Genomic DNA, 22,117 nt, shown 5'->3' on the forward strand with positions numbered 1-22,117 from the left:
GGGAATCAGTCTCTCTGAATGAAGCTTTTTATGGCAGAAAAACACATGCTGTAGAGTACTGTGCAAAGGAAGACACGTTTGAAGAAAAGAGCAGAAAAGCAGTGTAGGTTAAAGAGAAACCCACGATTCCTAAGTCCACATTCTTTGGACATGATACCCTTCAGCTGGCCACTGCTGAGAAGAGCCACATGGCCTTTTCAACAAGCCAGAGGCTGGAGTAAGTCATTGCCATTTCAGCTTCGTGTACTGGGAGCAATTTACACAATTCACTGGTAGGTGGCAACACTAGACAGAGATAAAACACATATGCAGACAGCATATGAAAGTGATAAACAGCCTGGGTTAGCAGAGAGGTGGACATCAAAAATACCATATACTCAAATTTATGGCGACTTCATTTTTTTGAAGAAAGGTGGCTAAATCCTTCCTTATCCTTTTTTGTGTCCTGGCCACACTCAAAAACCTGTATTTCCTTTGGGGAAAAAAAAAAATCTGCAGAGATGGAGGGTACATTTGTGACTGAAAGGACAGCAGCCCCTCGGCCAGTGCCGCGGGGACGGGCACCCGTCCCCAGGGATGGCAGGGCCGCCCGCTAAGGGCCTTCCAGGAAGGGGCTAGCGAGGGCAGGTAGAGAAGGAGGGGGAAAAAAGGGGAAAAAAAAGGAAGAAAAGGGACAAATAAAGAAAAAAGAGTGGAAAAGAAAGGAAAAACAAAACAAAGGAATAAAGAGCCGCAGTCCTAGCGGGAAGGCAAAACTGCCCCATTCTGGTGTACCAGGAAAAACCGGCCCCCCCGTTTTTGCAGCGCAGACGCAGGCCCAGCCCCGCCCGCTGCCTTCCCCTTCGGGGCGGGGGGGCCGGGCCGGCCCCTCCCGCCGGGCCGCGAGGGCTATAAGGGCGGCGGGGCGGGCGGCGGCGGCCGGCGCGATGCAGAGCGCGGTGTTCCTGGCGCTGCAGCACGGCGGCGGGCGCATGGAGCGGGGCGGCCGCCGGCGCAGCGAGGCGGAGGAGGCGGAGAAGGGCAGGATGAAGAGGACGATGTGAGTTCCCGCTGCCCGGAGCGGAGCGGGTGTCCCCGGGGAGAGGCTTCCAGCCCTGGAACCGGGAGCGAAGCGGGCTGCAGGGCTGGGCCGGCTCTGGGAGCAGAGCTTGCCCACCTCGGCTACCTGCAGCTGCACCTTGGCTAACGCTGGCCCTTGGCTAGGGGGCAAATCTGATTTAAGACAGGGGAAAATAGTTTTCTTGCTGTCAGACAGGTGCTCTGAGTGGCTCTCTGGGTACAGAACTGGCAAAGCAATGCCTGGAAGACTTTTGCAGCTTTTGGCAGTAAAGGGGCTGGTGTCTAAAGCTTTGAGTTGTCATTTTTAACATGCATCTTCTTCATTCTTCCAGCATTAAAGATTGGAAAACGAGACTGAGCTACTTCCTGCAGAACTCTTCCAATTCTACTAAAATGAAATCTAAGAAAGTGGGAAAGCACCGCACCTACTTCAGGTAAGTTATGAGAAAGAGACTTTGTTTAAATAACTCAAGTGTTCTACAGAAACAATAAAGCTTGAGCAGTGGACTCTAATGTTCTCCATCTCTTTATGCAGACCTTCCCCTGAAGAAGCCCAGCTGTGGTCAGAAGCCTTTGATGAACTTCTTGCTAATAAATGTAAGTTTGTCTTCATAAAGTAACCTTCAAGAGCAAAGGGATGGTGAAGTTTATATGTCTGTAGGAGATTGCTTCCTTGCCTGTCAGCATTGTACCTTTCTGATGTAAATAGCTTTGATTCTGGTCATGAAAGTTAAATGCTTTAAACTGTTCAAAGCTAAAATTCATAGAAGTGCTCTTTTAAAAAAAAAAAGTAAAGTAATACTAAAACCTCAAAAATACTTCATTGTGGCATTTTTTCTGTAACCCTTGTAGTTAAAATCATACCTATCAGCTTGGCTTTGCCAAATGTGAAAAGAGCATTTGTTCACTGAGATCACTGCTTAACTAAAACAAATGCATTCAAGTAACTTGGGAAGGATTCTGCAACACAAGTTAAATGATCTCAGGGTTTTACTGTAGCTCCACACAGGAAAAGCAGTCAACAGCAGAGCAAAAAGACTAAGAAATATTACCATTGCTCTTTGAAATTGAGTCATCCTTTCCTTTGCAAAAAATATTCCAGAGGTTTGTAGCAGTCATTAATATTTACTCCAGTGTAGAGGTTAACACAGGAGATTCATCTAGAGAGAGTTTTTTTAATATACACGCAGGCATCACAAAAGGGAACATACCAACTAGAAATGGCTTTCATTTTTTGTGTTTACCTAAAAAATTACTAACTCAAAGTGAAGCCTGCCAAGCTGTCAGAGTGTTTAATTTGTTTGCATACATAAATGTGGAATTTCTTTTATTGCTATATCCCTGAAAGAACCAGACCAGAACTACAGCAAAATGTTTTTGAAGAAACAGATTTTACCAATGGGTAAATTCAAGATTCCTGAAATAGTTAATTGATGTGTTTTCTTTCCCTAGATGGTCTTGCTGCTTTCCGAGCTTTTCTGAAGTCTGAGTTCTGCGAGGAAAACATCGAGTTCTGGTTGGCCTGCGAGGACTTCAAGAAAACCAAGTCACCTCAGAAGCTAACATCGAAAGCAAAAAAAATCTACAATGACTTCATTGAAAAGGAAGCTCCCAAAGAGGTAACAGAAACAGATTTAAACAGAAGTGCCCTGTTCTATGAGTTCTTACAGCCTTTCTTTATTTCTCTGAACTCACTTTAAGATACAGATGCCAAACTGCATAGATACCTCACTCTTAATAGCTGTGTCTGAATGTAACTCTCTCCCTAACTGCCTTTTCACCAAGCTGGAAAATGGCACAAGCAGTATTTCAGAGAATTTCCATCTTAACTGGGAAAAGTCAACAGCTGCATTTAACACCTGTAACACATTTAAGTTCAGCACTGAAAGACAGTACATCTGAATTACTTTGTATAAGAGAAGAATTTTCTTAAAGGAAACTTCATTCATTTGACCCTGTAGTAATAGGGTCTTGCCTTTTTTACCTCTTCAGAAATTTTATGGTGTATTATACTTACTTGAATTCAGTTCTCAGAAGTAAATGTCCTTTTTTTTATTTCAGATAAACATAGACTTCCAAACCAAGAACATGATTGCGCAGAATATTCAAGAAGCCACGCATACCTGCTTCAGTGCAGCACAGAAGAGAGTTTACAGCTTAATGGAGAATAACTCATACCCACGGTTTTTGGAATCTGAGTTCTATCAGGAGCTGTGCAAGAAGACACCCATCACCAGAGCATCCCAGGGGACATGAGTGATGGAGAAGAGCAAGAAGCAGCCTCACAGCTAGCAAGGAAGCAAGCCACAGCTCATAGCAGCATCCTGACCTGAAAGACTGAGATACTGAGAGCTCAGTTTGCCACAGTGCAAGGACAAATACTGACTTTGGTGCAAAGCTGATGTCAGAGTGACGCTGTTGGAGGGCATCAGAGGCGATGGCAGAGCGTGCCAGGCAGCTGCTGGCGATGTGCTTCTCTGCGAGTGCTGCAGTGAAAGGGGACTCCATGCATTAAACCAAAGTGCATGGTGTAAGAGTCCTTCTGTCAGGGCTGCGGTATCGATGCAGCAGGTCAGAACAGAGCTTCCTTCTTGTAAACAGAAGCTGCACTGTGCTGGCAACTTGAGTAATTGGTTGCATATTTATTTTTCCTAAACATCAACCAGTGTTGCCGTCATCAGTCACTCAGTGTGTTCACACTGGTTCTGTAAACTGCTCCTAGCTGCAAAGACACGTGTTGGGGTTCTGTGCAGTTTCCAGACAGTGACAGCACTGTGCAGTTCGAAGCGAGGAAGGGATCTAACTCAGTTCCCAGAGGAACAGGTTCTGCAACTAAGTATGCAGGGCTGGGTTGTGTCAGGGGGGCTGCGTGAGGCCAGACTGAGGGCAAAACTTGGCCAAGGCAAACAGGAGCTGTATAGTATTATATTTATATGTGGATTATGATTGTGTTGAATGCTGCAGTAATGTCATAATTCTGTCTTGAGGACAGCAAGCTTCAGTGAAGTCTCTTAATGTTTTTAATAAACTATTTTGATACAAAGCTGCTTTTGCTGCTTAACTTGTTTTGCACACAGAGATAGACTATCTGGCACTAAACTCCAGAGTAGTGGGACTGCAGGTCCTGGGTGTGAACTTAAGAGGGCTAATTTTAAAGCTTTTAGTTCTTAATCTACCAGGCAAGTGTTTTGTTTGGGTTTTTTTAAGAGAATAAAAATAAAAAGCTTAACAGGGGAGACCTATTCCATTGCATCCTCTGTCTTAACTACCTGCCCATAAAACCAGTCTCTAAGACAGTGCAAGGCACATGTATGGCTACACATGACAAGATCAACTAGAAAGCAGCACCAGGCCAGGGAAGCAGCCACAAGCAGCAGTATTGGACAAATACTGACTTTGGTGACTTTGCTGTTGGAGGTCACAGGATGCTATTTGGAACACAGGCATGAGCAGTACCCTTGCTCCTGCTCAAGACCTCTGCTTCAAACAGGGCTTAGGAGGGCTTTAGTATCAGGCTGTAAAACCCATGCAGAGCCAGTAGCAGTGATATTACAGTAAAAGCATTTGACTCCCTGCTAGCTGAGTGCTTCTGAGGGGGAAGTTACTGGTCATCATTATTCCATGTCAATTTTTCTAACTGACAACATCCAAGAACAGTTATTCCAAAACACTCCCCAATTTGTTAGTTTTGTGACTTGTCTGAACTCTAGCTCTGTTTAGGTCCTGACTCCACTCCTCAGGTTACAGCTTGAATTGTTTAGTTCACATATATCCACAGCAGTCACTTCTATAACGGTCTACTTCTCCAAGCATCAAGAAAATCCTAACTACAGGATTTGCCACTTCAATTACACATCCAAACATTGTTCCAAAGCAACTACTTCATGCATGTATATAGATACTGTAGGTTATATAGCAGTGTGTATATGTACATACACCCAGATAGGTATATCTATTATACTGCCTCTATACACAGAAAGAATCAAATTTGGTACAGACCCTACTTTGCTATAGCCCCATTTCTGGGGCTGCAAGCGCTTTCATACAGCTAAACTTGCCGATTAAGTCCACATAAAGCTAACATAAGAAAAACTGAACGCAATAATTTACTGCAACAGAGAAAGTATTTTTTTTCCAACCAGGAAAAACAGATTTGGGCTGATGTTGCTTTCGTAATTTAATGAAATAATTTGAAGAGCATTAAAAATAGCCAGAACTGTACCTATTAATGACTCAGAGCCAGGGCAGGAATAATTCCGTGAAGCTTCATAGGCTTCAGTGAAGCTGCATTAATCTGTGCCAATTTGGGACATGGCAATTAACCACTGCTGGTGTCTGGTTTCAGGGAAAGAAACATTTCTAGTTTCAGCAGGTGCCAGAACTACTTATAGCACAGTATGTAGTTCAGAGGGGAAATTAGGTGGGGCCATTAGGCAGGGCATCACTGCCCCAGGGCTGTTCTTGGGTATTTTTAAGGTTTGCATCATGACCGCTGTTTTTTAGGAAGTATGTGCAGGCAGCTCCATAGCTGCCACAGAGCTTGCCACCAGGGTAGCAAACCAGCCAAGGCATGCCGAGTGCCTGGTGGGGTCTGTCTGCAGTGTCCGAGAGCCCTGGCTTCAAGGCTAAGCTTTGCAGCAAAACTGTTTGGTGTATCAACAGAAAAAAAAAAAATAGAAAAAATGTATTTTTAGTAAGATGCAACACATCTGTGCACACAACATGCCTTCCAATTATTGATTTTCCAGTTTGTGATATGATCCCCATTTTCCCGACTCCCAGGGTAAGCTTCACCATAAAAAAAAGGGCAGTACAGGCACATGGGGAGTGCTGCAACCACTGCAAGATTGCTATGAACGTTTCCTGGAGAAATACAAACACACTGATTGCTTTAAGAGATGCTCCTTCCATACTCTGGGCAGCCTTACACTGCGGTTGAAGTTGGTACTCTGGTATCAGTATCCAATGGCAACTAGTAATAAACCGCTCGTTCCTCCCCAGCCCGGCTGGACGTTCACCCTCCTGCCCTGGTCCCACCAGGAGCACAGTCCTTTTTTTAAGCTTCCATCAGGTTGTAGCGCAGCTCCAGCCCATGTCCCTATTGACAGCCATCCTGGCAGGAAAACAAGGAGAAGGGATCCCGATGGGTAACTACATCCCAGGAACCATGGCTGCAGAGGAGCACAGATCCTGAACGAGCCTGTAAACAAGCTTCGCATTTTTAGAGAAAGGACTTGCTACAGAAAACCTGAGGATGGTGAGAAGAGGACATGTCCAGAGGGCAGGGGGTAGGAAGGCACCCCAGCTCTGCTGGTACAGCCTCCCACTGCACAGTGGGTCCTGGCTGATCCCAGGAAGTCAATGCCAGTTCATGCACCGAGTTCCAGATCTGGGGATCTAGAACTGCTGAAAGACACCAGCAAATCCGGAATAAAGGCAACTTTTAACTGTCCATGTACCACACTTTAAACCACAGTCTCACAATATATGGTGCTTTTCTTGGCTGCTACAGGCAAGTGATTCCCCTGCTTTCATATCACAAAAAAAAAAAAAAACAAACAACTTTTCTCACCCTTATGATTATGAAGAAAAATTTGAAATTGCAACCGGAGTATCCCTAGTAATTCCTAAAACCATAACTTAAAGCAAAGACTATGCAGCCATTAAAAAAAAAAAAAAAATCTAATTTTCTAAGCCAATCTTGTGATTTCAGGAAACTGGGTCACGAGTTTCAACTGTCTGGATTTGGCAACAGCTAATGTTTTGGAGGCCTTGTGCTGACACTGCAGCATAAGGCAATCTGATGGAGAGTCCTCCATGCTATCAAGAAGGCAACCTGTAAAGTAATCTCCTAAAATACAAAACCAAAACAGCTGAGCCTTGGCAAGTGCCCTCTGGCCCAAAGGCTGGAGAGGACCTCTGAGAACAGGGCAAGCTCAACAGCAATACTGACTCACCACTCCGGTCAAATGGGAAAGCAACGCCACTGAGTAAACAAGAGGCAACGCAGTGCTCCTGCTCCGTGTATTTATGTATTGCGGATGAAAAATGTATTAAGACTATAAATAAAATCTGCATTTCCTCTTGAAATTCCAGATGTCTATTTGGAGAAGGGGACGCTAATGACGGTTTAAAGGGCTTTATAGGCACGCGCATGTGTGTGGAAGGGTTTCTTGGATGAGACTTCATAACTTGGCAACTTGCGTGGAGCAGAAAAGTGACCTTTAGAAGCAGTTTTAGGATCTTCATGGATTTTTTTTTTTGAGGCAAATTTGACTTACCGTGATTCAAGCAGGAAAAACTGGTTAAACCTAGGACAGCATCCCAAATTCACCTTCCTTCAGGTGGCAAAACATTACCAGTGTTCCTCCTCATCTCACCAGCACAGCAATACCTGGTGTCCCTCTTAGCTCACATGTGCCAGAAACAAACTACCACACAAGACTACAACATCAGCCCAAGGTCCACCCCAGAGACAGGCCAGCAACAGGGCTGGTGACAAACCTACCTGCAATGTAGGTCCTTGATCCATCCAGGAAAGCAAGCTAAATGTAAGATTGCACCTACAGCACAGCTCAGAAGGACATAGTCCTCAAGGCTAAGCTTAAATGAAGCTGTGGCCGATGGGCAGCAGGTGTGGGTGGTGGCCCAGGTGGGGCTGCTCAGGGCAATTAAAGCCATTAGTGTCCTCAGGGCCCTGGCACAAATACAAAGGAGCCCTTTGCTGAGGGTTACTGTGCTAGCCATAGGGGCCCATCAGCTCATGACCCCAAAGCTGTATGAATTTCTGAGGAGGCTCTGCAGTGGGGTTTGTGGCGAACACCCTCAGCAATGAGCCTTGGACAGTTCTGTAGAGGTGCTAATTGGTAGTACCCTGAGCACCATAACTGGGAAATGAGGGCTGGCCAGCACAGAAACCCAGGGAAAATAGTCCCACTGTTATCCTACGTAGGAGTTTAAAATGTGAGTCCTTTGGCAAGCTTTCATTAACATAATCATTTAGATCAGAGTTTCCAACAGCTACAAAGTACCCATGAGCAGCAATTAAATGATGTTCCATTAAAAGTATTAAATATTCCATTCAAGATAATCTAATTGACAGAAATTAGTACTTATGTTCCCCAGCCAGTTTTCCCACTTGGGATCTCATGGAATAAGTTGTGTTTCTACGTTACAGATTTAGACCAGAGTGCAGCTCTGTGGCTTCTTGGATGGGAGCCTGACTTTGGGCTTTCAGGGGACGTGGTACTAATATAATATTTATAGGGCTCGGAAAGTCGGCTGTCCTATATAGAAAAGACACTCAGGGGCAGAGCAGGCTGTTTATTGAGCTGGTGTGTTCCCTCGCCTCTGTGGGTGTCCCAGGGAAATCGAAATAAGAGGAGCATGGCAGGGCACACGCATGGCAGAGGGGCATCGAGGAGCTGTGCTAGCACCCTCCTGTTTCAATTATTGCTTTTAAAGGCTGGCAGGATTAACCCTTTTGCTGGGACCAGCCGGAGCTGATGGGGCTGAGCTCCAGAGGCAAAGGGGGCTGGGGGGAGCCATCCCCACCATCCTGGGGCCATCGCAGCTGTGGCATGTGCAGATGTTGGAGACTTCCCCCGCACTCAGCAGGCTTCATATTGCGTCAGAGAGATTATCTGTCGTGTGTGGCTGCCCTCCCTGGCATCCGCCCAGACTGAATACGTCTGTTTGCAAAGTTGAGCTGTCTCCTGACTTGGCTGCGGTTGGTTCCTGCTGTTTACTTTCCCTGATACCCACTGTGGGCTGGGACCAGGCGTCCGAGCAAGGGAAGGAATGACTGCCGGGCAGGCCAGGACTCTTCCAGCCACCTTCAGTGCCATTGGCAGGCTGAAACGTTGTTTGTGCCGCTCATCCTCCCTGCAGGCTGGTGGGTTTCAGAGCAGGGTTCTTCTGTTTTCAAAAGGAGAGGTCAGCTCACTCAGCAGCAGCCCTTCAAGATGAAAATGCCAGATAAACACACAGCATAAATGGGTCACAGTTGAAAGCTGAGGAAAAGATCAGCTGTGACCTTAGGATCAGATAGTCACAGAACTTTATGGAGGGCAGGGTGGAGTGACACAGTTACATGATCCCACTGACTGCATTTTTACGATGTCTGGTATTGAAAGGAGCACCAAGCAGCAACTCTACAGGCTGTACCCCACACCCCAGCTAATGCCCCTGCCCTGCAACGTTCCTGTCGTATTTAACCCAGAGTAATTATTATGTAAAGCCTAGTTGAGCAAAGTCTGTTTTTTTACGGTGTCCGTCAAGGGTTTGAGCAAGGTGTTGGATCTGGTGTCAAATAATCCCAGTACACCGCTGAACTTGTGCCCTCTGCAGTGCTAAGAGTTTGCAGAGAGAGAACCAGCTCAGTGGGACATCAGTCTTACACAGCGGCCATGGATACCTCCAGCCCTTCTCTAGTGTCTTCTGAGCAAGGAGCTTTACGTCCATCAGCAGGTTAATCACCACTGTCTCGCTCTGCGATAAAGGTGGGGAAAACAAATCACTGTTTAGTTAAGTGACAAATTTAAAAGACAGAATGATATATTAGGAAATATAAAATAGAGATCTTCAGCTTTGTGCAGAGCAATTATACCAATCTAGAGCATCCAGAAGATCTCAGTTAACGTACTGCAACTGAAACAGCAAAGCAGGGAGTATGCCTATTAGCTGGCTGTAATAGCCAGCTCCCAAAAGTAGCACCTAGAAACCTCAGAGAAAGGTGAGTCTCTCTGAAACACCATTCCAGCAGTCACCGGCATGCTTTTAGAACAGCAGTACGACTCCAGCCCAGCAGTCTAGCATAATTAAAGGCGCACTGGGATTGAAGAGACGCGCCCTTGGTGTGGGAAGTGTCTTCCCTAGAGAAGACAGAGCATTTCCATCACAGCAGATGCATGGCAGGCAGCATGGTCAAAGCAGGACATTGTACAGGGACTGGCCGGCCACTAGCGAGGGGGACAAACCTGCCAAGCGTTTGCTGCAGCCCCTGAATCACCACTGAGCGAAGGTTTCAGCAGCAGCCTCAGGATGGGACAGTCATCCCCTGTTTGGACATGAGCAGGCAGAATGAGTACAGGCTCGGAGGGGAGTCCCTGTTGAACGTATTTTCCACTAGGAAGTAGTAAGTGACTAATGATGATGGCAGTCATTAACAAGGTGACAAGTTAGGAAATAATGTCCAAAGACAGAAGCAGCTCCTCTGAGTAAGTGCAGGCTGGTGGAGCATTGGCCCCACGGCTGGCCTGGGGGGAAGGCTGGGCTCGGGCAGGTGCTACTGGTGGCAACGGGAGGACTGGGAATCTGTTCCACCAGAAACAAACAAATAGGAGGGGAACAAAGCACTCTTTACAGGCAAAGAACATGTCAGCTGCAGGGTTTGCATGAGGTTTTAGTGCCACGAACAATAGAGGAGTGTGGATGAAATGCCACTAAGGAAGCGTGGGTGTAGCTGATAGCAGATTGCCAGCAGATAGGAAATATTCCCTCCCTCAGATCAAGGGGTCCTGGCAGCAGCATCACTGCTTGCACTCCCCAAGGACACAAATAATGCAGCTGCTTTGCTGCTTTACTGACAACAGAGTGTAGCTGGTGCCTGTGGGAGTTGATACGGCCCAAATTACTTTTTCCTGGAACAATCCACTTGTAGAACTGATATAACCACAAATGGATACATAGAGTTATTCTAATAGCAGTTTACCAAAACCAGCCACATTTGGGTAGCTTTTTTTAAATCTCAACATGCTGTTAACATGCGTATGGAAGGACCTTGAGCAACACCGCCAGCTGGGTGACAGCTGTTTGGTCACATCCTCCCCAGCCCTGCCACGCTCGGTGACTGACAGGGCACAGGATATGCCTTTGCTGGGACAGCATCAGCATTCCTCGGTGAGCTTTCCACCGGGCGTTGCTAGCAACAGAGATTCAGGGAATTTTGCTCAGACAAACGAAGGATATGGTTTTCATGTTACGCTTCAGTATGACGTACCAGCGGCAGCTGCTTTACCGGGAAGTGGGACAGTCACGCTTCTCTGCTCCCTCCCCTTCCCCATTCCCTGCACGTCCCTCACTGCCCTTGCATCTGATTCAGCAGCTGTGCAGCTGCTGCGGAGCTGGATGAGCAAGCTGGTCGGGCAGGAAATTTTCTTTTTTTCGTGGATTTGTTTTCCATGGGATCAGGTGGGACGGACCAACCTCAAGGTTCAAGTCCCTCGTCACTGTTTTGTCATACTTTCCCCTTTGCACTCCTCCTCCCCCTCCCTCTGGCACATCACCAGCCTCTTTGCAAGGAATGCCATTCATCTGGAAACAGCACTGCTGGTCTTCTGCCCCTCCTTCCTCAATAACCCAGCCAGACCGGTCACATAGGAGCATATCAGGAGACATTCAGAGACTGTGGGAGCAACGCTCATGGTGATGCCCAAATAGGGAAGGGGTATCTTGGGTCGGTCATTAAGAAAGAGAAGGGCTCGTTGGCTGGTTTAACAGCCAATAGATGGTTTCACATTACAGATCACCTGAATACCTACTGATCAGCCTTGTTGGGAGGTCCAAGGTTCAGTTATGACCTGAGAATAATTTTAGCACATTGGCAATGTGACCTGATCTGAGTCATGGGCATAACGCAAATCGACAAAAGTGTAAATGGACAAAGCTTCTCAGCAACATCGTCTTCCAAAAGCAGCTTAGCTGGTTTCCAGGCAGAGCTAGAAAAGCAGTGATGCAAATTCATATCTTCCAGCAGTACATCTTCATGTATTTAGTGACTTTCCAGTGATGAGAGCTGTTTCCAGAATAAGTAAAACCCATGCTGTTATGGAATAGGGAACACTGTCTCCAAGTACCGTATAGATTTTTATATGGCAAATATCAGATTGAGTAACTCCTTGTTACAAATCCATTGCCAGCAGGAGCCAGTTTTACCAGTGATTAAGGTAGCCAGCTGAATTTGCTGCTTTCTACAGTATTTCAGCACCACCAAGCAGTGATATCTTCCCTAGTTAGGATCAGACTGACTTAACCAAGAATTCTTCAGTATATTTGAGATGAGGGTTAGTTTTAACTTAGTTTGTTGACGCTTCTTTCTTACTGTGTAGTTTATAAATATTCTCTCCCTCTCACGCACTACCTGTAACAGAGAAAATGATTTACTGGAAACAGGCACAACTCAGCCGCAGCAGCTGAAGCTGCTGTTGTTATTGACTGCACGGCCTCTTCTGCAGTTACCAGACTTACACTTTGACTAAAGCCAAACAAACCAATTCCAATTAAAGCAAGAACTTTAACAGTTCTTGCTTGAACAGCTTCAACTTTTACCTAAAACTTGCTAAAGCTTCATTGAAAATTTAGAGTACATACGTGTTTATCAATAACCCATACCTCCTAGTTTAATCTCTCCCAAGGAGGCAGGGGATACATTACTTGCAAATAAGGATCCAGCGAGGAAGCGCTGTGATTGACCCCGGCTGCAGTTTCAGAAATGCCGCAAGACTCGAGTAAGTTGACGTAGCACACCATTTCCCTTTCCCAGACCCTGATGTCTGATGATAATTATTTCTATTCTTGCAATCTTCTCTGATTCTCCAACTACTGTTTCTATTTACAGCCATCGCTGCAGCATTGCAAAACTCAGGGAATCATTTTCACCCATATTTTCTCCTCAGCAGGAGTAAATGAAGTCAGCTACGTCAGATGCCTTTTTTTCTTCGTCATCTTTTTACAAAAAGAACTAAATCTCTCCTTGGTCACTAAAAGCTGGATCCAAGGGGCAGAATATAACTGTGAGATGACCTTGGAGCCAGGTTTCTGGTTTGAAATGCCTTCATAATGTAGCTTTTCCATGTCACCGAATGATTGCCAGTTACTGACGGGCACATCTTGAGCTGCACACCGCCAGCACAACTTTCCTTCCATTAACCTCCACAGCAGCCGCCCTCCTCCCAGGGGGAGCGTCTGGCGTGTGTTTTCCAGAAAGCTTCCTCACGCAGCCAGCATTTACATTTCCGATTAACCTTTCACAAGAAGCCGGGTTTGTTTGAAACCAAGCTGGTGTTGGAAGCTCAGCCAACACCACTTCAGTCAAGTCACACCAGCAGTAATGGCGTCTTGCCTGCTTTCAGGGTGCGGATCAAGCCCTCTGAGACCTACAGCTCTGCTTGAAGGTCTCAGCTTCAAAAATTGCCCTAATTTCTGCTGATACAAAAAGCTAACTGGTACAGCTTTTGATTTTGACCCAAAATAAAGCACAGTGAGGTACCCATGCACTCTGTAGGTGGTTAGAAGCACTTTTCTTTCTGACTGGTGTTAGATAATATATCCAAGTTTATGGATTAATAGCTAGATCCAGTGCAAAGGGAAAACATCCCATTTACTTCAAGGGCTGATCATACCTTTCTACCGCTCAGTTAGTGCTTAGGTAGGAGTTACTGTCTTTAAAGACTGATTAAATATAAATACTTAGTAATATTAAAATAATATTTATGAAATAACAACTGTTTTGAATAAACAGATATTCTGAGAGTTCAGCCTCTCAGAAAAGCCTGAAATTGAAACCAAGTAATCAGCCACAGAAGCATTAACTTCATCCTTTCTTGTTGCTCCATCTGAGGCCTCGTCTGTACATGGATTTTGGAAGATTGCAGCAAAGTACAACAAGGAAGATTTTAATTTTTTTTTTTTAAACTGAAACTGTTAAGACATGAAAATTGGAGAAATACAATACTGGGTGGTAGGAAAGCCACAAGAACGGGCAAAAGAAACAAATGCAGAATATTTGTTCGATTTGCTTACCGTTCCTTGATCTTCAGGATTAACCAGCAGTATCTTAGGAAAAAAGTATTAGCCTGAACATAAAAGGGAGGTTTTTTTCTGTATCATTGGCCATAACCATTGCACTAGGTTCTGGGCCATTCATTTTGAGTTAATTAGGCATATGTGCAAACTGCAATCAAAGCTGTGACTTTAAACTGTGACTCTTGTAGAAGAACCTGCCACGTTTTCACGGCCAGCCTGGTGTGGAGGTGGGTGACGGGGCAGCCCCGGCAGCAGAGGAAGCCCCTCGCTTCCCACCCCACTCCCTGCCTCTGGAACAGCCCCAGCTTATTAAAATGCTTTTCTCTCTGATCTCCCCAGCTTTCCAGCTCTGCAGCTTTCTGTCTTTGCCTCCTGAAAGATGTTTGCCGAGAAATGCTACCTGAAAAATGGCCACGATGTTCGGTAAGAACAGTTTGGGGAGTAGGTGAGTGATGAGAAGATCTCGTCAGATGCCCATTCCCCTGCGCGGATGTGCGGGGAACTCGAGACGAGAAACCTCATTTTGTGAAATAGCTTAGATTTTGGGGACACGTTTAAAGAAATGAGGAAATACACTCTGGCTTAGGCGTGGCTCTGTCATACAACAAGGCTGGCACCCTTCTGTGACAAAAGGGGAGTTATTGCTCTACCTTTCTTGCTTCTCAAACTAAAATTAGGCCTGTCACTCCAAAGACAATTCTGATCTAAACAGAGTACAGGATTTTGCAAAAAAGAGATGGCTGGTATAAAGACTGGCATTTATAAATGTCAGCATAACAGAAATTTTGACTTTTCTGTCCAAAATATCCTTCTTGGTTCTTTAGTCTGGGAAAATATGAAGCAATTCAATGAGGTTACAGTGATACTTCGGTTTACTGGAAAAAAAAAAAGGGGGTTTTTAATTCTTTCCACAGTTCCATTAAGCATTTTCCTCACAGGAGAATTTGCTGGAATAGTTAATGGGGAATAAGATATTCCACAGTACCCGGTCCAGAATAGAAATACTCAGATGCTGGTACCCAGTTGTCTTCTCCTTACTTAGTTTAGCCCATTCAGGGAATTACATCAAGCTAAAATGGACATTAGTTTGGAGTACGGTTCCAGGAACAGAGACATTCAGGAATCACTTTAAATTTTAAACAAACCTGAGCTAACTCCAGAGCAATTTCCTAACACCAGGTCTTATTTTATTGCCATACGTTACTGGGAGGAAATGGAAAACAGAGACATACAAAATCCTCAGGCAACTTCAGAACAGCCTTCAACAGCAATTTTGGCTCCCTGGGGTCCCGCTGCCTTCAGTAGCGAGTGTTTAAGAGAAATCGCATTACTGCACTGGACAACTTTCCCTTTCAGAGATTTGCTTCCCACGGAAAAACCCACGGGAACAAGACGACAAGCAGGAACACCTGGATTGCGATGTCAGATCCACGCTCACCTCCCTGCCGGGCCAGGAGCGAGTGGGGGGTCTGTCCTTGGGAAGGACGTCACACCTTGTTCCCCAACAGCCAGTTTTGAGGGGGTTTGATAGTTTAAGATGAGAGAAAAAGGGTGGCAGAGGGGCCTGTCTATAATTTTGCGAATAGGCAGAGAAGCTAAAAAAAAAACCAACCCAAAACAAACCCTCCTTGCTTCACGCAGTACGGGAAGCGTCTGGCACCCGATGGCATGTGCTAGGAGGCAGATCTAAAGCAAACAAGACGGAGCACGTCCTCGCACACTCTGTAATTACACTCTGGATCATCCAGAGGCCGAAAGTATCAACAGCTTTAATATATGATTAGCTAGATTAAAAAAAAAAAACCAAAATCGGGCTGAGTGATTGTTAGAGCTGATGGTCTGCTTGCCAGAAATCTCCGAGCAGTGGTTTGCAGCCAGGGCATGGAAGGAGAGGGATCGTCTTGTATTTGCTGAGTAAGGCAAACGAGCAGTGATTTGTGCTGTTGTGCAGAGCACCCTTAAAAGTTTGGGGGTTCAGCCAATGTGCAGATCTAGGAATGGGAACGCGTTAAAGCAAAGTTGAAAACTTCTCAAGGCTTTTGCTGAGGTTGTAATTAGGACTTAGGAGCTGCATCTTTTCTCTGTGCCTCCTGTACGCTCCTGTACGCACATGCTGCCAGTGCTGCCTGTTGCTGAACTGTGCAGCTAAGGAAGGGGCAAAAATGCAGCCTTTCACAAATGGTAAAAATCTGTGGGATTAAAAGTTCTCTTTCTGCACACCCACTGCAAGAGCCCAGGACAAACTATTTAACACCACAGACAAGCATGTACACACCAACATGAAAGTACTTGCCTAGCTTTCTGTCAGGGATGTGTTTCTATACTATGTCAAAGCTAATAGCACAGCACAAGGCACTTGAGCAAGAGATAAAACCAGCATTATGCTGCAAAAAATGCGGTCTGAAAATCATGTGCAATTGTCAGAGACCGGAATGCAGTCCCACAGCAGTGTAGCTGGGGACTTCCCATCTATATTTAGGGTGTTGCAATCCTACCCTCTCGCCCACACATTCTCCCCCTCTGCGGGATGCCAGCTCTGGCGTTTCTGGAGCAGAAAGCGAGCCAGCTCCTCACATTCCCTTCCATGTCGGTGTCGCAAGTATCAGCTCTTGGGTTGGGGCAAGAGCGTGTGGCAAGGCAGGGTTTGGTGGCAAAACTGCTCAACACTTCCAACTGCTTCGGTAATTGAGAGAAAGGTTAAAAAGTGACTCAGAGCTCTCAAATACTTGATAGCACATGGCATTAAACCTACGTGCATAGTTCTCATAGGAGCTGTTTGCACAGCACCTGAGTCTGAGCCTCAGAGCAGGCTTTGATAACCTCTCGTGCTGCGAGCCCGGGCAGGGCTATTAACAACCCTGCAGCCGACTGGGCTTTACATGCACGTCCCAGTGAGCACGAAGGTGGTGTTTACACTGCGGTGGCTGTGCGCATTCCCATGCTTCCAGCCAACAGGAGCAGGGACTTGCATCGCTCCCCATCATCCCAGCTATACTGCAGAAAAGTGCACCCTTCACTGCTTGCACAAACCAAAAGAAATGTTCAGCTTAAGAACAGAAACACGGTGCTCTCAGTCTGTTTGATTTGCTGTTCACATAAACCAGCCCAGAAAGCTTAGGTGCAGTCTTTTTGTTCTTGCCCTGTAGATTTAAGACTTACTCAAACAATTGCCAGACGGCGTGAGGCTTTTTTTAGCGAAGCCCCACGTACACCCAACACTCCCACATGCACTACTCATTATGCCGCTTCTTAATATTTTCCATATCAGTCACTGCAGCACACCAGGATATACATATTAAAGTTTGCCCTTCCCTCTTGATTCACGCGGAGATGTCATCGCACACAGCTACGGATGTCAGCGCGGTGGCACTTACGCGTCCGTGTGACACAGCTTCTGAAGCGGGGCAGTACAAGTGGGGCGGTGAGGAAGTTACCCCTTGCTGCTACCAGGGCAGCGGCGGAAAACAATCACGGCGTGCTAATTAAGTGCGTATTTAGTAATATACTGTAGTGAGATTATTTGACAAGGTTTGGGCAAAGGAAAATGGAAAGTGAAAGTTTAAGACTTAGAACCAGATGTAAATTAAAAGCACATTGTACTCGGGCAGCATTTCTAACTCCTAGGATCTTTTTTGCTTTTATGAGAGGCCTCAGTTCTTGGAGCTGTGGTTTAACATGACAAATTCAATTTTCTTTTTTAAAACATGTTTGTAACATTTGTGGTTGCAGAGCAAAGGCTGAACTATGACTTCCAAAAGCACAAAAGACTACAAGGCTAACAATACCCCCCATTCTCCCCCAACTCAAATCCTCTTTCTCTTATTATTTAAAAGGTCTTTACTTTTTAATTCTTATTATTTTGAGTGTTTAGGACTAACATAAAATGGTGCAACGTCATTGCCTTTGCTTGGAGCTTCTGTTGCTGCAGCACAGAGGTCTGCTGGAAGATGACAGACTCTCACCACTGTGGAGCATTTAAAAATTATTATTTAGACCTAGTGTCGAGGGTCAGAGCCAGACTTTCAGCAGCAGCTTCTTAAAATAGCGACTGTTTTACTCAGTTTATAAATCTAAATACCATTTATGGACACAACCTCACAGACGGGGGTGGGATCCCCTTTTGATGTATGTACCTCATGTTTCAGACTAAGAGAATCGAATGAAACTGCCAAAATAAAGGCACATCATGGAAAAACCTGCAGACAGACGGCAGAGGTGATATATGAGTGTGGAACCGCATGCAAACCCACAACCAGGCACTGCGTCGTTGTTGGTTTAACGTGGTGAAACAGCCTCTGGTCTGTGCTACTGTCCTTGGGGGACGGCTGCGTCCCAGCCCCTGCCACCAGCAGCCGGGACAGCAGAGCCCCCGGCAGCCTGCGGTCACAGCAAGGCCACGCACAAAGTGCAAGAGGACCTGCACAGGCTACTGCAAGAGTAGGCAAAAATTGCCTCAATGAGGACAAAGAAGCGATTTCACAATTAGCGCAGACACGAAACAGGCTGCTGCGTTCGTCCCATCCCCAGGGAGCGTCGCAGCGCCCGCACGCCCTGCGCCGGCACCAGCGCCTCTCGCTTCTCGGTGCAACCCCTTGTAGTGAACTCAGTGCAGCTAGTGTCGGGTCTCGCAACGGAGGGCTTGCTTTGGGTAATCCTAAATGCAGTTATTGGTTGCAGGAAAGGGCCTGAAGAGTGTCAGACTTTTTTGGGTGGATTTTTTTTTTTTGTTACACTACAAGCTGGCTAGAAATAGAGTTACTCACATTTAGCAGCACAGTGTTCTGGCTTCCAGGGACAAGCTGGGGAGTCGGGCAGGGAGCTGTTACAGGTGCCGAGCCAAGCCCAGGGTAAAGGCAGCGTTTTCTTTAAGCGTACTGTCCAGACCTCACACCTGCATCTACATGGATTTAGGATCTGAGCACATGGATGCAACTGGCCTAAATATGTTGGGTTTACACCACTTTTTAATCACACAAAAGCTCTCCTCCATGCGGATGACATCGAGAAGAAAAATTTAGAGAAAAAAAATAAAGTGCAAGCAGAACGCAAACATTTTACGCAAGAGTCCCTGAAACTGCACATTTTTAAACAAGCGCTGTAGTTTAGTTTTAAATGTTGTTGCATCTTTGTAAATGCAAGAGGCAGAAAATAAGTAAGCATAATAAGATATATTTGTATTTTCTATCTAAACATTTCAAGAGCCAGAAAGAGGATGGGGTATGACTGGATGTACAAGAAGTTAATGTAAGACAACATTATTTATAAATAAATTCTCTGAGGAATGATATAAACTTTTCTAACACAAGACTTAAATTCTTGCCATATTTTCCTTAAACACTTTGAGGACTTTTAATTATTCTTTCAGAGAAACTGCTAATGTCACACACAAATCTCTGTGACAGTTTAGCAGAGCGCTGTGAAGTGAAGGTCCCCAACACCAGCTTGGTCTTTGCTGCTGTCGGTGGGCTCCACAGAGGGGTCAGCGGGGTCCGCAGGGGAAATGGGTCATGGGTAAATGTCAAAGCAAAAGAGTTTGATGGCAACTGAAAGAGTTCGTGCCCGCAAGCCACGCAGACAGAAAGCAGTGCTGCGAGCCACTGTACGGCAAAGTAAGAAGCCATTTCCATTACTGGCCATCCCCTGCTGCAGGGAAACCCAGGGGTTTTTGAGGTACTCTGGCTCTGACACCGCCCTGCAGCCACAGAACGTTTCTGCGTGTGTTAAGTGAATAACTGAGTCCCTTTGGTCTGTGCACAGTTTTGCACTTTTGCCTTCAAATACAAGGCAGAGCCCTGCACCTCCTCCTACTAGCAAGCCCAGGTTGTTGACAGAGGTTGCGACTCCTTTCCTGCATCACTGGAGATGGATTGCTTGTACATCAGAGATTACTGCAAAGTCCAGACCAGACCATTCTTGTTTGGGGAGAAAATGAGAAAGTACAAAAGGTGACTACGGGTTATGTTTATAGACGTACTGTGCAACAGCAAAGCAGTACAGAAACTAGAGAATGCAGAAGGGCACCAAAAAATACCAGTTCCATGTGGATTTCGTATGTCACCTACCTGTGAATGATCTGCACAGAGATGGGGGTACGAGCTGGCTGCAGCTGCGTCCAAACTAGGACAACAGTATGCATCTAACGTGTCTTTGGAAATCAAAGCATTACTTGAATTCTAGATTTAAAGACCACGTCTTGATGCACATCCTCATGGAAGACTAAGCAAAATTTTACAAGCAACCATAATTCAAGCATTTCTTTTGCATGCCTGATTTTGCACCTATGATTATGTTCTTTTGACACAGATGTACATGTATAACTTACGCACTGATGCAATATCTATTTGTGTAACACACATTGCTCTGTGACATTCACCAGAAATTCTCAGGGACAAAATCCAGCTGGTGCTGCCTTCGTGCAACCTTCCCTTCCTTCCCCCTCTCTGTACCGTGCAGAAAGCACAGGGAATGTCCTCTGCCATCAGCTGTACATCTAACAGCGCAGATCCCTTCTTACCTACTTCCCCATACGGTTCAGGTTCATTTATGCTATTCACAAATAGATACACTGTGTTGTCAGATGCAATTTCATGGCAGAAAAGAGAAGTTACCTTCTCCCTCTCTCTCATGATGTGCTGCACACCCTTCTTTTACTGCTTAGTACACAAACAGTAAATATGTGCATTTAATGTGGTATTCTGTCTCTGGTTTTGAGACAGCCAGCTACTTCTAGCTAAGTAGCTCTCAGTGTTTGTGCCAGCTCTCTTGGAATAATTCATCGTGCAGTAGGGTCAGTAGGTTCTCACTACTGACTTCAAAAGAGCTTAATCCTAGCCAATAATTCTGAACCAAGTACTTATTTTTCTGATAGAAACAGTATATCTTGATATTCTTGCTAATGCTTTATCTACCTGTTGTGACTCTTGATATAGTCTGTGACTGGGATTACAAAGGCTTGGAAAATGCAGGTAAGGGAACAGGAAAACCCTAGAGCTCCTGGTTTGGGATCTATCTGAAATGCACTGATGGATGCTGATAGCATGTAGGCAACTCAGTTGCAACAAAAACCCCACTGCCACTGAGATGCCTATAAATAAAATAATACTGAACTGTGCTCTTCCACATCCAGCTCATTTCAAAGGGGACAAATTAGAGTCTCATATATTACACTGGGGTTTCTACACTAAGTGTTATTCTCAAATAGTTTTGAGAATTGAAAACTTTGAGAATGAAAAGACAATTTTTCCTGTAGATTGAAGTGCCAGTAACTTTGAAAGCAGGTTTCATTATCTACCTTTTTCAAGTTTTACACACGTTTGGATGGAGAGGTTCACTTCTGCCAATGTAAGCTAGCAGTGAGCCATTTGCAATCAGTAACGTCCAATTCTGAGCTACAACCCATATGCCGCCGAGCATCTGCTGTCCGCCCACTTCTACTGTGTTTTGTAAACACTTACTGGCCTCTGCAGCTGATCTGGGTAGCTGGAAGATAACTTCATCAATACATATTCTGTACAAATTTACACCTTCCCACATCTCTATTGGCTTTTCCGACCTGTGTGGTACATCCCCCAAGTGCCAGCTCACTTGCTTCTTATCACATACAAGCAACTCTGAAAAAATATGAAGTCTCTTCCTGACTGGAGGTCACATTGTTGTGCAGCAAGAGCCTCGCTAATGCCAGGAGTGATTTATTATTGGCTGGAGATTTTGATCTGGTAACGTTATTTGTGTTGGTAGATTGCTCACATGTCAGGATTAGTGCAAGACACTGAACAAGGAACACAGCGTTCTGCTCCTATTTATGTTTCTTGCTGTAGTTCCCTCAAAGACTAACGTTATTAACTTTCCCTGTCAGACAAATGACACTCAATTTCAGAGCATTTATACCTGCCTCTTACACCTCAGGAGTTCTTAGATGAGCTTAAAATCTGATGGAAAGCAGAAGCATAAATGTAGCAATGTGTAATACATGTATTTATGTCAAAGTAGACATTTGTGGATGGCTCCTGTCACAATTTAGGACCTCAAGCCATCAGCAAAACACCAGAAGTTATACTGACTTTAGTGGCATTATGCATGTGCTTTGCTAGATGTAAGGTCTCAGTGCTTCCTTTTGGGACGTTTTGGAGTGGCACTCGTGAAATACAGACCCGATCCTTCCTCATCAGACTCCCTGGCAAAGGGACACCTACACTTCACGGGCAGGGTGGCCTCTAGCACGCTCGGCAGCTCTGTACTGCAGAGCCCCATCTTT

General features: G+C 45.4%; 1 protein-coding gene across 1 annotated transcript; it reads left to right on the forward strand.

Moving 5' to 3' along the window:
* The first annotated feature begins 926 nt into the window (after positions 1 to 926).
* RGS2 (regulator of G protein signaling 2) lies at positions 927 to 4,102 on the forward strand. Its single transcript, XM_068416802.1, has 5 exons — positions 927 to 1,039; positions 1,392 to 1,493; positions 1,595 to 1,656; positions 2,512 to 2,678; positions 3,121 to 4,102. Exons 1-5 carry the CDS (start codon positions 927 to 929, stop codon positions 3,313 to 3,315), a joined length of 639 nt encoding a protein of 212 aa, XP_068272903.1. The 3' UTR covers positions 3,316 to 4,102.
* Positions 4,103 to 22,117: the final 18,015 nt, after the last annotated feature.

This window comes from Nyctibius grandis, chromosome 21, assembly GCF_013368605.1.
Source record: "Nyctibius grandis isolate bNycGra1 chromosome 21, bNycGra1.pri, whole genome shotgun sequence".
Classification (NCBI taxonomy): domain Eukaryota; kingdom Metazoa; phylum Chordata; class Aves; order Nyctibiiformes; family Nyctibiidae; genus Nyctibius; species Nyctibius grandis.

What these genes read in the sequence shown, in the direction of transcription:
- RGS2 (XM_068416802.1), top strand. Translation starts at nt 927, where the DNA reads ATGCAGAGCGCGGTGTTCCTGGCGCTGCAGCACGGCGGCGGGCGCATG. An exon ending in TGAACTTCTTGCTAATAAAT is followed by an intron (nt 1,657 to 2,511) that starts GTAAGTTTGTCT and finishes TTCTTTCCCTAG; the next exon opens with ATGGTCTTGCTGCTTTCCGA. An exon ending in AAAAGGAAGCTCCCAAAGAG is followed by an intron (nt 2,679 to 3,120) that starts GTAACAGAAACA and finishes TTTTTATTTCAG; the next exon opens with ATAAACATAGACTTCCAAAC.